Source organism: Pan paniscus, chromosome 11, assembly GCF_029289425.2.
Source record: "Pan paniscus chromosome 11, NHGRI_mPanPan1-v2.0_pri, whole genome shotgun sequence".
NCBI lineage: Eukaryota > Metazoa > Chordata > Mammalia > Primates > Hominidae > Pan > Pan paniscus.
Window position 1 is genome coordinate 109,704,389 of NC_073260.2, and position 16,945 is coordinate 109,721,333.

Consider the following 16,945-nt stretch of genomic DNA (forward strand, 5'->3'; position numbering starts at 1 on the left):
AGTGTGCAAGGTAGTTTCAAAGGAGTGATAGGCAGCTTTTGAAGCTACCATTACAAAATTGTGACTGAGACAGTGAAAGAGATCCGACCCAAACAACTCCATTTTATTTTCAGCCCCTAAGCTCTCCTTGACCATCCCTGGGTGTAGGCTGAACCGACTTCGGAAGGAGCCTGGTTTATAGGCTGTAGTCTAAAACAAAGATGATAACAGCCGCTTCCCAAGATATACTTCCCTCTTGCCTGGGGAAGACCAAGAAACTAGCCACAAGATTAGAAACCATGGCCCAGGAGCCATGCAGCTGGAGGCTACAAGATTTTGACCCTCCCTAAACCACTCTTAAGATCAGTGCTTAAGATATTTTATAAATCCTGCCCTTGATGGATCAGCTGGCACCACCCAGAGTGACAAACTGGCTTATTTGATTTTGTGGCCCTCACCCAGGAACTGACTTAGCACAAGAAGACAGCCACCACGGTAAAATGGCAGAGACTAAAACAAAGTATTGCCACATGGTTACCAATTATGTTCCTAAGGACATGAAACAAGTTGGAGGCCCATAGCCAAGTTTGTTACTGACCGTTCTGCTGGGCTGGCTGGAACAGCAGGCCTATGGGGTCCTGGGCCTGCATCCTAACCTAAGATACCTTTTCTTCGGTAGATCCATACAGAAAGACACGCAAAGCATACAAGATTGTTTACAGCTTAAGACCAACCTTACAAATCCTTTTTTATTAATTATACATTTACTGAGAACATAAGCAGTGATCCTTATTACCCCTTTTTCAGGTTTGCACAGGGAGAGAAGCCAAAAGCCCAACTGGTAAGAAATTTTTACCCTTTTGCCAGCATATCAGGCATCAGGCTTCTGGGTTCCCTCGCCCCTAGCTCAACTCTACATCAAGCATTTTAAGGTTTGGAAAATTAGTTTTTCCCAGGTTGGAAGAACATTATAAAAGAGATAGAAGCCATTTTAAACTGCAAAAGAAGGAAAAGCATTGTAGAAAGGAATTCAATTAGGGTTGTTAAGAGGTATTGCCTCTCTTCCTATTGGGAATTGTGTTTCCCCTATTTCTTTGCCTTCCCTATTTTTTCTCTTCCCTTTTGGCCTACTATAGGAGACATATTGCTTATCTCCAAAATTCTCTTCTGCATGCAGAGCTGCCTGTTTTAGCTGCAGTGAGGGTTTGCTAACTCTGTGTACGGTCAAATACCTAAGTTACATTTTGGAAAGCTTCTATATACCTATTAGGGTAGTTAGAAAATCGGCCTAAGTCTCCCTTTACTTGCCTAAGGTCCTGCAATGAGAAGGGAACTTGAAGGGGCCCCAAATAAGGGGGACCCTCAGATGACTTCCCTGAAAGTTACCTTTTTAATTTTGGGAAACTGTTTTCCCTGGGCCTGCCCAATATGGCTGCAAAAGAAAATAAACCACTTTTTCCTCAAAGTTTCAAGGTCGAAGGAGTCCCAGTGCTTCAAAATACGTTCCAGGGGAGTGCATGTTGAAGACGATCTGTTACCTATCTAGAAAGAGAAGTGAGAATAAAAGCGTCGTTTTCGTCCCCTTCCTTTCGGTATGTGATCCAGGATGGAGATGAAAATAGTAGACGGCGTCCCCCCAGCTATTCTCTGCCCGTCGCTCTTGGATTCCCGGCACCCGCTTAAATGTGCCGCACATGACTTGCAGGCGTGACCCTCCGAGCCATGGCGCCAGAGGAACTGAGTTTTGGGCCTTAGTCACTCTGTCCCCAAGCAATCAGTTCTCTGCCTTTTATTTCCCTTTGACCTCCTAGACTTGCGTGGCTTGTGTGCCTTCCAAAAAATAGATTCCAAGAAAAATCATGTAATTGGGCAGGGCCCCTTTAAGGGAGGGAGCAAGCTAGATTGAACTCTGTATCCTGCGATTATAGCCCACGCTAAAGCATTTACCCATAGAAAAATGGTTCTGGTTAACTTCCAGAATTAAAATACCCTTCCTAATTAAGTACTGTCTTAATAGGAGACAAAATAGGTGCCTTAAAGGAATGTAGGAACCAAATGGCCATTTTCCTGCCAGTGGGACAATATCGAGATTAAAATTTGGCTGCAGAAGACGTTTTACTCTTAATTGTTAAAAGCAGAAACTTTCCATTCACAGAAGAGGCCTAGAGCCTGATTTCTACCAGGTGGCTTAGAAATACCATGTGCTCGCCAGAGAAGTGGTATCAAGTAACCTCACTGTAACCTTGTTCCTAGACTGTAAAAATCTTTGCACATTTCATGCAGAGAAAGAGTAAGAGGCTGCGGACAGAAAGGGAAGAAGAGTTTTGCAACAGGATAGTTGAGGTTCTCTGCCAACACCCAGAATGGGCTGTTGGAGGCTGCGTCCGGTCCAGAGGCCTTTGAATCACACCTGGCCAGAAATTCTCAGTTGCCTCAGAACTTTTCCCAGCCTCACGTGATGGCAAGGTCACCAGTGAAAAGAAGCTACTTCAAGCATGACCAACATTCCCAATACCTGTGGGTAATGGGGGGTTCTCCAAGTTCTCCCCAGCAAGCCTTATATCCGTGACTTAAGTACGGCAGCCAACAATAAGCGTATATACTAGCTTGACGGATGCCTGTTGAGTTATTTGATTTATTTTAATATAGAGGCGAAGAGTGCCTCGGAATGACAGAAGAAATTTTAAGCTTGCTCCCACACTCGCCACTCTGACGAAGGCTGTACCTCAGATTCCTGGCCAATGCACCAAAGTGATATGGCTTCGCTGAGTGAAGGAACACCAAGGGTCTTGGCCCTCATGCCGGTTTAGATAAAACGACACGGACACACGTGGAGTGGTTTTAAGGAGTGGAGCATTTAATAGGCAAGAAGGAAGGGAGAAGACAGAAGGAAGAAGCTCCCCCATACAGAAACTGAGCGGGGCGGCGGGGGGGCTCCAAAGCCGAAAGAGGAGGAGGTCTCCCGGTGGGCACATTTTTTTAACATGCTTTATGATGGCCTAAGTTGATATGTCTTTACATATTTATGCATGTTCAAACAATTATTATTCTGTGGGTGAGAAAAGTCCCATTTTAACAAACTCCATTGAGAAATAAAGTGTTCTCAATGTACTGAAATTTGATTGTAACAAAAGCATTATTAAACACCCAATCGCAGGCAAACAGTAGAAAACTAGTGCTCAAATCAATTGCTGGGCTCTTGCTTGCTGGCTTCCCCCGTGTCCCTCCAGCCTGCTTATGGCTACAGACTTATAAGGAATCGGAATATGAAGTGATAAATCAGTATACAAAATGACAAAACCTGGCCTTGGTCTTCATATTCAGGCTCATAATATAATACTCCACCAGCTGGTATCTGACTTTCTTGTGGGAATGGGTTCTTAATCCTTTCTCTGCCCTGATTCTTTGATTTCTGCTAGCTCTTTCTTTTGCATCTTCCCTTGAAACTATCCAGTGCTATTTCTCACCCCCAGGAACTACTTACACTGTTAGTTTTGCCCACCCACTTTCTTCTCTGACTTGTGGTAAATATGCACCCCCCAGGTACCTGTTCTCTCGTCTGGTCATGTTTCATTTCTCCCTTCCACTTCACCCATGTGCTTTTGTGTCACCTTCTTCCATTCTTTCCTCATTTTCTAGTCCTCTTTCTGCATCTCTCATCTATCCTTATTTTTATTCTCCCTTTTTCTTCTAATATTACTCTCTCCTGGATTAAGATCTCTTAAGGCTTAAGCTCTATAAAGCTGTCTACCAAGTAGAATAGAGTTGGAAATGTTTTTCAAAAGCAAGTTGAGTGAGTGAAGCTGTCTTAGTCCATTTTGTACTGCTACAACAGAGTACTACAGACTGGGTAATTTATAAACAATAGAAATTTATTTGGCTCATGTTTCTGGAGGCTGGGAAGTCCAAGATCAATGAGCTACATCTTGTGAGGGCCTTCTTATGACATCATAATACAGCGGAAAACATCATGTGGATGAGAAGAGAGCAAGAGCTTGAACTTGCAGCCTCAAGCCCTTTTATAATGATCATTAACCCATTCATGAGGGTGGAGCCCTCATGACCTAAACACCATTGGGCCCCTCCTCTAAACACTGTTGCATTGGTGATGAAGTTTCCAACATATGCTTGTTGGAAGACACATTCAGTTCATATCAGAGACTTTATTTGATGACAGTCATGGCAACCAAGATAGAAAAAGTTCATGGAGCAGGCTGTGGAAAAGACCCATGATGCCAGGCAAAGCACCATTTTCAGACAGTAATTAATAGCTTTTCCACAACCAATGATGGATTATTATAAAAGAAATGTTATAATAAAAGCTGTTTGGCAAGTCCTCCTTACCTTCTAGCATGATACCAACCTGTAAGTGTAGTTTTAAGACTTAAAATCTCAAACAGGACATGACTTACTCAGTTTGCAAACATTAATAAAGTGCCTCCTACCTACAAAAAAAATTGTGCTAGATGTTGTGGAGATACAGAGATGAATGTAGTATTTATTGGGCACCTACTATGTGCCAGACATTTTACCTACATAGTAATATTTGATCCTTATAATAGCTCTGTGAGGTTGTTAGTATTATGCTTAACTTACTAATAAGAAAATTGACACTAAAAGGTTAAGTAACTTGTTCAAGGTTAAATAGCTGCTAGTAAGTGGTATACTCAGGACTATAACTGTACCGTCAAATTCCATGTGGTTTACACCATATTGTAATGCTGGCCTCATGGAACTTTCAGTCTGTGAGAGAGACTCATTTGTAAACTAACAATACAAAACAATAGAATAAGTAGGCTAGTTGAGGGATGTCTAAGTTTGTTTAATCTGCTGTAACAGGATAAATGACTGAGTAATTTAGAAATAATAGAAATTTATTTCCATAGATAAATTTATACATAAATAAGCCATAACATTCTACCCCGGCACCCCCACCCCCCCAATTTATGTTCTTCTTCCATACAAAATACACTAATTCCATCTCAACAGCCCCCAAAGTCTTAACTCATTTCAGCATCAATGCAAAAAAATAAAGTCTAACATCTCATTTGGTACATATTTATGTACTAAATCAGGTATGGGTGAGACTTTAGGTACAATTCATCCTGAAACAAATTTCTCCTCAAGCTGTGAGCACAATAAAATCAAACAAGTTATATGCTTCTAAAATACAATGGTGGGACAGGTATAGGATAGACATTCCTCTTCCAAAAGGGAGAAATAGGAAAGAAGAAAGGATCCAAAACTCAACAGGGCAAACAATATTAAGTCTTGAGTCTTATGAATAATCTTCTTTGACTCTGTGTCCTGCCTTCTGGACATGCTGAGGCTAGGACTGGGCCCCCAAGGACCCAGGCAATTCCACCTTTATGGCTTTTCTGGGTACAGCCCAGGCAACATCTGTCAGAGGTTGGCGTCAGGTGCCTGAGGCTTTCCTAGATGGCGTTGCACATTGGTGGTCTCTGGGGTGGCCCTGACCCCATGGCTCTGCTGGGCATTGCCCTAGTGGGTACTGTCTGTAGCAGCCCTGCACCTGAGGCAACTCTCTGCCTGAGTCCCGAGGCTTTCTGAGGCATCTCTTGAAATCTAAGTGGAGGCAGCTGTGTTTTCACAGCTCTTGCACTCTGCACACAAGCAGAGTTGGTATTTGTGCCAAGGCCTACTTCTTGTGTTCTCCAGAGTGGTGGCTCAAGTTGTTCCTGGGCCTGCTTGAGCCACAGCTGGGATGGCCAAGGATTGCATCAGAATGCAGGGAGCAGAGACTTGAGGCAGTGCTGGGCAGAGACCCCACAGGTCCCTCACTTGAAACCATTCTGTCCTCAAGGCCCTGGCATTCTGAAGCTCTGATGGGAATGGTGGCCTGATGTCTAAAATACCTTCAGGGTCATTTTTCCATTGTCTTGATAAATAGCAACTGGTTTCTTTCTATTCATACTAATCTCTTTTTCATATAGGCACTTGGTCACACCTTTTGTGGCCTCTCCTAAAGATGCTTTTTTGTTCTTTATATGGTCAGGCTGATAATTTTTCAAATCTTTAAGTTCTGCTTCCCCTTTGACAAAAAATTCTGGCTTTAGTTCATTTCTGTCTTCTAGTATTTTACTATAAGAAGTCAAGAAAAGCCATGCAACGTGCTCAACTGTTTGCTTAGTTATTTCTTCCACCACATATCCTACCTCATCCCTGCTCAGTTCTGCCTTACATAACGTGTTAGAACACAGGCACCGTTTAGCCAAGTTCTTTGCCACTTTATAACAGGAAGATCTTTCTTCCAGTTTCCAATAAGATGTTCCTCATTTCCATCTAAGACCTTATAAGAAGGGCTTTTACTGTTTGTATGTCTACCAATGTTCTGATTATGACCACTTAGGTAATCTCTAAGAAGACTGAGGTTCTGTCTAGAGCACACCTCTTCTGAGCCCTCACCAGAATTGCCCTTTATGATCTATTCACAGCAATATAGGCTTTTTCTAGCCCACTTCTCCAAATTCTTCCAGTCTGTACGTACCCATTACCCAGTTCTAAAGCTACTTCCACATTTTCAGGTATTTCAGTACCTAACTCTGTCTTAGTCCATTTGTGCTGCTATGGCAAAATACCTGAGACTGGGTAATGTATAAATAATAGAAATTTATTTCTCACAGTTCTGGCAGCCGGGAAGTCCAAGACCAAGTTGCCAGCATGTTTTGTGTCTGATGAGGGCTGCTCTCTGCTTTCAAGATGGTGCCTCGTTGCTGTATACTCCAGAGGGAACAAATGCTGTGTCCTCACACAGCGAAAGGGATAGAAGATGAATTCACTCCCTCGAGCCCTTTTATAAGGCACAAGTTCATTCATGAGGGTAATTAGACCCTCATGAATTCAACCTCATGGTCCAATCACTACTAATGGCCCTGCCTCTTACTAATCTTGTATTGGAAGTTAAGTTTCAACATAAATTCCAGAGAAAACACAAACATTCAAACCATACCAAGGGGTAGGTAAAATTCAGGAACAATTCCAACTGAAAAATTGGAGAAAGATCTAAGAAGAGCCGTTAAGGGTGAGAAAGACTCAGGTTGCTGGATAAAACAGGAGAAAAGCATTCTAGAAGTGTGGTCAAGGACCAGTACATGGTCAGTCCATTGTGTATAATTAGAGTGTTGGATTGATGTTAAAAGGTAGTAAAAGATGTTGAAAGGTGGCTGGGTGGTGGCTCATGGTTATAATCCCAGCACTTTGGGAGGCCAAGGAGGGCGGATCACTTGAAGTCAGGAGTTCGAGACCAGACTGGCCAACATGGTGAAACCCCATCTCTACTAAAAATACAAAAATTAGCCGGGTATGATGGTGGAAGCCTGTAGCCCCAGCTACTCAGGAGGCTGAGGCAGGAGAATGGTGTGAACCTGGGAGGTGGAGCTTGCAGTGAGCTGAGATCGTGCCACTGCACTCCAGCCTGTGTGACAGTGTGAGACTCCTCAAAAAAAAGAAAGAAAGAAAAAAAAAGGTTGAGAAACAGAATGTATATTGAAAGTCTTGGATGCCATGCTAAGGAGTTTGGATACTCTATAAATAATTCCACACTTTCTGAGAAGTTGTTTTAAGATTTTTGAAGGGGTAAATTAACTTATTTCATTTGTACTTTTTTGAAGATAACACTAGAGGTATGAAAAGTCTAGATTAGCTCTTGGATTTAGGGCTAACAGGCAGCTGTTGCAATAATGTAAGGATGAAATTATGAAAGGTAGGCCAGTAGCAATGGGAATGACACTTGGGCGTGGGATGTGGAGTATGGTCACTGCATAGGAAATTTTATAAGTAGAAACTCTGGGACTTGGTGATGTGTTATATGTGGGTGGAGAAGGAGGAACCAAAATTCATGTCAAGGTTTCTAAGATTGATGACTGAATATAGGGAAGTATTAAAGAAAGCGCAGGTTGTTGGTAGAAGAGAGATGTAAAAATAAAACCAGGAACATATTTTGTGTTTTATATGCCCATTCTGTAGCACTCATGACTGGATTCACTATAATTGTGGTATATATATACATATATATACATATATATGTATATATATGTATATATATACGTATATACATATATATACGTATATATATATGTATATATATACTTTTTTTTTTTTTTTTGAAATGGAGTCTCATTCTTGTCATCCAGGCTGGAGTGCAATGGCATGATCTCGGCCCACTGCAACCTCCTCCGCCAGGATTCAAGCGATTCTCCTGCCTCAGCCTCCCGAGTAGCTGGGATTACAGGCACCCACGACCACACCCAACTAATTTTTGAATTTTTCATAGAGACGGGGTTTCACTATGTTGGCCAGACTGTTCTCGAACTCCTGACTTCAGGTGATCCGCCCACCTCGGCCTTCCAAAGTGCTGAGATTACAGGGGTGACCCCCTGCACCTGGCTTGTGATAATTATATTCTTAAAATATAATATTAAATGAGTAGAGGATTTCCATTTTTTGGCTCATATTCTTAATAGCTCCTGAATCATTTGACAGAAGTATATTATAAATGACAGTTTTGGAAATTATCTTAACTGTGACTAGGTGATTGTGGGGCATTTTCTTTGTTGTTTTTTTGGTATTTCAAATTAATGGTACAGACATTTTTATTCCAGGTGGCAACAATCCATGTAACTCCAGTGGATGACCAGCTTCCAAAAGAGGCTCCTGGAGTTTCTCGGCATTTGGTTGTCAAGGAAACTGAGGTGGCCTATATAACTAAGAAACAGCTACATTTTATAGATTCAGAATCATATGACAGGGAGCTGGTCTACACGATAACTACTCCTCCATTTTTCTCCTTCAGCCACAGGTATCTGAAAAGTCACCATTTGGGCTACTAGTTCTAGGATTGCAAAGTTGAAAGTGTCAATATATATCTATATCTCTATCTATCTATCTATCTATCTATCTATCTATCTATCTATAGTACTGTGGTTTACTTGCTCCATTGGTCAGGCATGAAATTATACTCAATTGGCCGGGCGCGGTGGCTCACGCCTGTAATCCCAGCACTTTGGGAGGCCGAGGCGGGCGGATCACGAGGTCAGGAGATCGAGACCATCCTGACTAACACGGTGAAACCCCGTCTCTACTAAAAATACAAAAAATTAGCCGGGTGTGGTGGCGGGCGCCTGTAGTCCCAGCTACTCGGGAGGCTGAGGCAGGAGAATGGCGTGAACCCGGGAGGCGGAGCTTGCAGTGAGCCGAGATCGCACCACTGCACTCCAGCCTGGGGACAGAGCGAGACTCCGTCTCAAAAAAAAAAAAAAAAAAAAGAAATTATACTCAATTAAGCATTTACTTTTTTCTCAAACAACTTCCTATCTCCCTTTGAAAGCTGTATTAGTTGGTAAGTGATCTGCAGCTTGTAGTGTCTTCAGCATTGGTAGGCTTAAAACAGTCTTTAATCCACTTTTTGAAAGACAATGCTTATTTTTCTTTTAGTACAATTTATTGAGATCTTCCTAACATTAGTTTTGCATATTACTGCCATGAAATCGTTACATTCTATGATCTCAATCCAGAAAAATGGCATGAATATACGTTATGCTAGTATCGTATGCATGAGAGCAAGAAATCATTTTTAACATGAGTGTAACAATTCCCTTACATGATGCCAAGCAAAAGATTCTGTACATACCTTTTGCAGTCATGACAAGGATGATGTTGATGAAACTGGACTTAATACTAGAATCTCCCAACATAAAGAGAGAATATAAAGATAGAGCACCCAATTTCTTCTCACAATGAAGTCTTTCAGTTTTTGATTGTGGGCTATTCGATTTCATTTTTCTTACCTAAAAATGAGCTGATGTGCTTCTCTGTATTTCTCTTTAGACACTTGGATGCTGGGAAATTATTTATGGTGGACAGCATACCAAAAGTAGTTAAGAATCCTACGGCCCTGGAGCTGAGGTCATTCACTCAGGTATGAGGATATGCTAAAATGCTGACAAACATGATGCAAGTGTGCCCTTAGAAGGTATGGCATGCCTAGTATTGTGCCTGAGAATGTTGGTCTTTGACATCCACAAAGGCTTGACATCTTTATACTTGCTAATTGTATGTTTCCATTAAGTGTGTGGCATCTATTTCAAAGTACTTGATCAAGTTGAATATGGTTTCACAATCTTTTCAGTAATTTTACTGAAAACAGACTTTTGTATTGTTTTGCCATCAGCAGGACTCTAGTTTGGGTATCTGGTGTATACGTTTTTATTCCACAAAATTCAGTTTATTCAGTATCTTACTGTATTAGTTTCCAAGGGCTGACAACAATATACATGAACTGGGTGGTTTAAAATAAACCGCCGGGACATAAAGGACTATGAGCTTTATTTTCTCATAGTCCTGGAGGCTAGAAGTCTTAAATCAAGGTGTTGGCAGGGCCATGATCCTTCTGAAACCCTGTAGGAGAATTCTTCCTTGCTTCTATTAGTTTGGTGCAAAAGTTATTGCAGTTTTTGCCATTGAAGTAAAAACAGAGCTTTTGGTAATCTTCAAAGTGATGATGGTGGCATTTACAATGTTCAATATCAATTAACATGATGGTTCTTTTGGATCTCTAAAAGCTTTTGATCCTTGCAAGTCAACACCCACATATCCATCTCAACTTACTTTGCAGCATGCTGTGAACTATATGAAAGTGGCCTACATGCCCCCCATGCAAGACATTGGTCCCCATTGCAGAGATGTCCAGTTCACATTTTCTGTCAGTAACCAACATGGCGGCACTTTGCATGGGATCTGCTTTAACATTACAATCCTCCCAGTGGACAATCAAGTTCCTGAGGTATGTACAATGTTCTATATAGAGGATGAAAAGGAGGAAAAGAAAGGAGAGACTTGAAGACCTACTAGAAATGGTAACTTTCCTTTAGGCTAGTTTTTTAAACTTATAAAAGAAATTTCCATCTATGGTGTAGTAAAAAAAGAAGAAAAAAGCACGGAGAAGGGAGTCTTTTACTCCCATGGGACTTTCTATGTAAAAGGTGAGATTTTTCAGTTACTAAATTTAACATTATTTTCAAAGCTTTATCAAATTCTTTTTCACTTCCTCTTCTTTCTGCTGAGTTTCACGTGTTGATCAAGGGAAGGGGATTAAATTATGGGTCTCTTAGCCACTGGAAGGGCTTATTTACCCTCATTGCAGCCCAACTATGCTGCTCTGTAATCTAAAGAAGCTCTTTAATTTTCCAAAATGAATCAAGATGGACCCTTCTGTCATACTTTGCCCCACTGCCCTGTGTTTGTGTAAGCCTTAAAGGACTTGGGTCTTTTCATTAAAACCGAACTACAAAGGCATTGCTACCTTGTGCATTTTTTCTGGGAAGCTGGGATTTGCATTGAGAGTATGTCCCATACCTACCCGGTTCCCCTGCCCACCTTCACAATGCTAGGCTTAATTAGTATGGTCATTATTATTCTTATTATTTCCCTTAAAAGCAGGAAGACAAAATAGCATTACCCATTCATTGTCAACCAGAAGGGACCAGAGCCTACGCATGCCTCATCCTTAAGGAAAGAGGTCACTTTCCCGGGTGCCTACTTGGACTATAGCCTGCACTGGCGTTCTCTTTCCTGACTCCTCATCATCTCTATACCTGCCCAAGGTTGTGGGGCAGAGGTCTTACCCTGAGGGCCTAAAAGGGCTGCCCAACCTGCAGAGGTTTTCATGGGTGTATTAGTCTGTTCTCACGCTGCTAATAAAGACATACCCGAGACTGGGTAATTTACAAAGGAAAGGGGTTTAATGAATTCACAGTTTCACGTGGCTAGGGAAGCCTCACAACCATGGCAGAAGGGGGATGAGGAGCAAAGTCACGTCTTACATGGTGGCAGGCAAGAGAACTTGTGCAGGGAACTCTCATTTATAAAACCATCAGATCTTGTGAGATGTATTCACTACCATGAGATTACTATGGGGGAAACTGCCACCATGATTCAGTTATCTCCACCTGGCCCCATCCTTGACACATGGGGATTATTACAATTCAAGGTGAGATTTGGGTGGGGACATGGCCAACCCACATCAAGAGGTCAAAACAATATATGAAAATAATGAATTGCCAACATTTAAAGATCAGAAGATTTTCCATCAAGGCTGATTCCTGGCTTCCCTTGAAACTCTGGCAGATCTAATAAAATTTAACCCCCACACCCCACAGCAGCCATTGCATAGGGCGTGCTCTCCAGACCACCTAAGCCCCCATCCAACTCACCACACTTATTTCTATCACTGGCCTGACCTCCCACACCTGTGGACTTGCCACCTTTGGTAGAAAACCTGCCAAAGGGCTCACACGGAGGATTTTAAACTAACTCCATTCTTTGACACCTTTCCTATCAGGGACCAGATCATATTCCCGGTGGTGAAATAGTTTAGAATGCCTATGGAGTCAACTTGATCAGATTTTATTCAGACCATTCTTTTCTATGTATGAGATACAGGCCATGAAATAGCCTAGCACTAAAGAAGCCAAAGTTTTCTCTAAAACAATCATGGAGAAATGCTCCTTTATGCAAAGTTATTCAAGCCTCTTGATGGAGAATGATGATCTGAGAAGGAAACTAAAAAGTGTAAAGGAAAAAGTTAATTTCACTGAATAGTTTTGAGGAGTTGAGGAAAGAATGGCAGGGTAGCTTCCCTTTTTTTTTATTTTTACTTTTTACAGTATATGGGGCAAATGAAATAGTCCCTCAAAAAACTGAGGATATTAGAAACAAAATTAAATTAGCAGCTTCAGTGAGACCCACCACAGGGGTTGATCCCTTATGTAGAATTCCTGCAGAGAGCTGGCCGAGTGATAATCACGGGAGGATGTTGACACCATGCTAACCTGAGTCCCAGAAACCTGAGCACTGGATCTGGGCAAGAATTAAAAAGCTAATGACTAATGAGTCGGGGGAAATTAGCCTTATGCTTTTATTTTTTTGAAAGTTGCCCTAAAGTATATATTTAAAAAATCATCTAATGTAGCAAAGCATATTCCTTGAAACATTGGAAATTGAAGATTCCATATTGGGATACTAATTCAATACAGCTCAGAAAAATGAGGTTGGCAAGCATGGACCTTTGTTCGAAGACAACACTCCCCTCTGAGTAAGAGCTCCCTCTCTTTCTTTCTCCTACAAACAGTGAAAATGTAGGTTTAGCAAAGTGAAAGTGAGACACTTGGGAGAGGTCAGGGTGGGGGTAGTTGTAGGGAGAGAAGTCTATGTTTTTGCATTGGTAGTTGATTAAAGAATAGAAGGCAGTGGTCTCAGAACTGTAGGTCTCATAATTTCCATGATGCAAGGGGCTGCCCTCGTGGCACCATGAATGCCCCAGGTGGCTGTGGCCTGGAGTTGCTACCAGCACTGTGCCGTGGTGTCCAGAAGGACACAGCAGGCTCTTGAGCAGAGGCTGCAGCTTCACTTGCTTCCTTCCCTTTCCTCTTCCAATTTGTTGTCATCCTCCTTTACCAGCTCTTTCTTCAGGAAACATCCTCCCTGCTGGGACCAGCAGCTGCTCTGAGAAGAGTAGGTGCTTCCTAGGAGAACTGCTGCATCCTCCCATGGGCAGGGCACCTTACTCGACCACCTGGGAGGGGTCCTCAGAGCCCGTGATTTGGTACCCCACTGTATCTGCTTGCTTTCACTTCTGCGTAGCAATACAAGCGTGGGGGTAATGATAGGTTAAACAAAGTTAGCAGGTTTTCCTCCTGCAGGATCTCAGAGCCTTGGATATGCTTATGTCCCTTATAAACCTCCATGGTAAGGATATTTTATGTAACTTTTTTCTAGACTTATTTGGCCATAGAACACTTACTGCTCCCTCCCAGTGAGGTGATAAAATATCCCAAGCCATTCAACTTGCTTTTAACTTACGAATGAATTATTAGTCGAGCAGTGAGTTTTTCTATTATAGCAAATTATCTTTGTGGCTTTAATATTTAAGTCTAATGTTGGAATAAATCTATTTCCTCTGGAATCTTCAATTTTGCCACACGACTTCCATTTCTAAAATATTCACTATGACTGAAGTTCTAAAGCTCCAATCCATTTCCCAAGCCTTTAAGAATTTTTAGAATGAAAAGTAGATGAAACCTTTCCTTCAGGGGAATTTGACATAGATTTTGTGGATTTTTTAGACTAAGCTGTATGTGTATTGAACAGTGATGGGAATGGACCTGAGGATGAAAATTATTATTTCCTCAGTTTAGCAGCACAGATAGTAATGATTGCCAATTCTACTATACAGGCTATGCAATAAATGAAAAGTAGATACTTTCAATCTTAGAGATCTGCCTTGTTTCCTTGTAACACATTAATGCTTAGAATTAGAAATAGTAAAAAAATATTTTTCAGTCAAAATGTCTAGCTATGAACTTATCCTCTTACCACATTCTTGAAAAATTAGTTGGCATGTGAAGATAATACTGGAAGTTTTACAGTGATGTAATGAGCTCTGTCTTCAGGGGTCATGGAAAAAGGCTTTGAATGTTTCCTTCCTTTCTTCTTTCTAGGCATTCACCAACCCTCTGAAAGTGACTGAGGGAGGTCAAAGCATCATCAGCACAGAGCACATTCTGATTTCTGATGCAGATACCAAGCTGGACAATATTGACCTCTCCCTGCGGGAATTGCCTCTGCACGGAAGGGTGGAGCTGAATGGATTTCCTCTAAATTCAGGGGGCACATTTTCTTGGGGCGATCTCCATACCTTAAAAGTTAGGTTAGAACATTTCATGGCTTTTATATTTACATGCTTTAGTTTCTTATCTAGATCAGTTGTGAGGCAGAGTAAGAGAAAGAAGTTTGTCCAATTTCTTCAAGGATACCAACATGCCACTTAACACACTCAACGGGTCAGTTGAAAATTACAAATGATCAATTTTTTCCTTTCCCTCCAGACATTTTATTTCCATCTGACCTGCTATACCAGTGGAAATAACTTTATGGATATTTGAAGAATAAAAATTTAATTGCCATGAATATTAAATTGGTGGTAACTGCACATATCACAGGAGGTAATAGTCAAACTAGATAAAGAGAGACTGAAATAATCTGTGAGGCTAATGTACATAATTGAACTTGTGTCCCAGAGAAGCAAATTTCATAACCCGGAAACTCTGGGATAGAACTCTGTTGATCAATGTCCTTAATGTAACCTTATTCCGTTCTACTAGGGCAGGGATCTGCAGGCAAACAAGCAGGGTGAGCTGAGTAGGCAGGGCGTAAACTAATACTTGAGTCTCCAATAGGAATGGCACAATCCCTGGCCTCATGGTCCTAGAGAAACTGCCCTTAGCTGAAGGTCTTTCACTTCCTCTACCTAATGCAGTTCTGTAAGAAACTTTCCTACAAAATCTAGTGAAACAACTTCTCTGGAAAACAATACAAGCTATTCAAAAGCAATGGTCGGGTAGACCCACACACTCACTTCTCACTTGTAAATTCAAGCTATAAATGGGAGCGTTAGCCCTTTAGATAAAGTATGATAGGAGATATTATACATCAAATGCTTAGCTCTGCACTTGACTAGAAAGTTGACCAGAAACGAAGATTTGTACACAAGAAGATGAGTTTAATCCTGACAGTTTAGTTCCACCATTGATTTACAGTCCATGATATCTTGATCTTTGCACTCGCACTCCTATCCTTGTTAAAAAAATGTTTTTTGAGATTTCAGCTCTCAGCTGTCTGTTAGATAGAGAGGCCTGTTTAGGTAATTCTTGCTATGGAGTGAATGATGGATAGTAAAAACAGTACCAATATTTGCTAGAACTATCTGTTCAAGCATACTGTCAGAGGCTTACAATTATGGTTTTTAAAAATTTAATCTGCATGGTAATCAAGTCTGACAAGGTATCCATTCTCATATTTTAATTGAAGAACTAAGCACAAAGAGGTTGAGGAATTTGCCCAAGTTCATTCAGCTAGTATATGGAGGGGTCAGATTTTGAAAGAATATCTGCTTGACTCCAGTCATCCTTTGGATGTGTACTCTTAGGGCCATTTGATCCTTTTAGGGATTTTAGCATAGTAAAATAGAATTAGTAAAAAAGAATTATCATTCACCAATATAGTTTTGATGAAAATTGCAGGGAGCATGGCAAAATAAAGCATAGCGGGTAGTGCGTGAGAGGATCGTGGAGGGTGGGGAGGATGTGGGACTTCCCCACCATAGGAAGGGAATCCCCAACCTCAGTTCCTACCCCGCCTATGGGTGAAACTAGTCCTCAGTAAAATACCTTTCAGCTCTGACTTTTTCCCCATAGTTAAAGATTATACACGTTCAATATATTATATTATTTTTTAATACAACTTTTATTTTCCATTCCTAGGACTCATTGATATGTTTAAAATTTGGCTCAATTCACTTCAGCAGCTCCTTAGAACTTTCCAAGCATCACTGCAATGGGCTGGAGAGTATGTGGAGAGCCTAGAATTAGACAATGCCTTCAAGAAATGTGGCTGAGAAATTAGTGGAAGATAGGGCTAAGGCTAGACAAAGGAAAGGTATTTTTTAAGTCTAAGAGATTTAAGAATTTATATAGATTGAGAGGAAGATAGCTAGTCAATGGAAGAGGAGAAATGACAGGAAAGAGGCAATACATAATTCATTGATCAAGGTTTTAGAGAAAAGCTGAATAGATCCAGAGCACAGGCGGAAGGATTAGCCTAGCCTTAGAAGTAGAAAAGGGGAGAAAAAGATCAAATCCACAGTGTCTCACTTGTCCTCATCTACTGCTCAGTCTGAGGGTTCTTTCTCCTGGCCCTAGTCGGTGTATTCTGCAAGCGTACAGACCTATACCAAATGGTTCCTGTTGTCACAGTGGCATTTGAAGGGCTGCTTTTTAATTTGAGGACAAATTAGAAATGCATATAACACATTTTTCCAGGGTGGAGCAATTTTACATTCAAGGATGTATGAGTAGTTAAATATGTGACTTCAGGATTATGCTGGGTTTTT

General features: G+C 41.2%; 1 protein-coding gene across 4 annotated transcripts in view; it reads left to right on the forward strand.

Moving 5' to 3' along the window:
* FREM1 (FRAS1 related extracellular matrix 1) overlaps positions 1-16,945 on the forward strand; it is a 176,042-nt gene that overhangs the window by 79,354 nt on the left and 79,743 nt on the right. For all 4 annotated transcript variants that reach the window (XM_055092121.2, XM_055092120.1, XM_055092122.1 and 1 more), the window contains exons 12-15: positions 8,601-8,797; positions 9,826-9,916; positions 10,613-10,780; positions 14,496-14,704. In XM_055092121.2, coding sequence (XP_054948096.1) covers positions 8,601-8,797; positions 9,826-9,916; positions 10,613-10,780; positions 14,496-14,704 — 665 coding nt within the window. The remainder of the gene's footprint in view (positions 1-8,600; positions 8,798-9,825; positions 9,917-10,612; positions 10,781-14,495; positions 14,705-16,945) is intronic.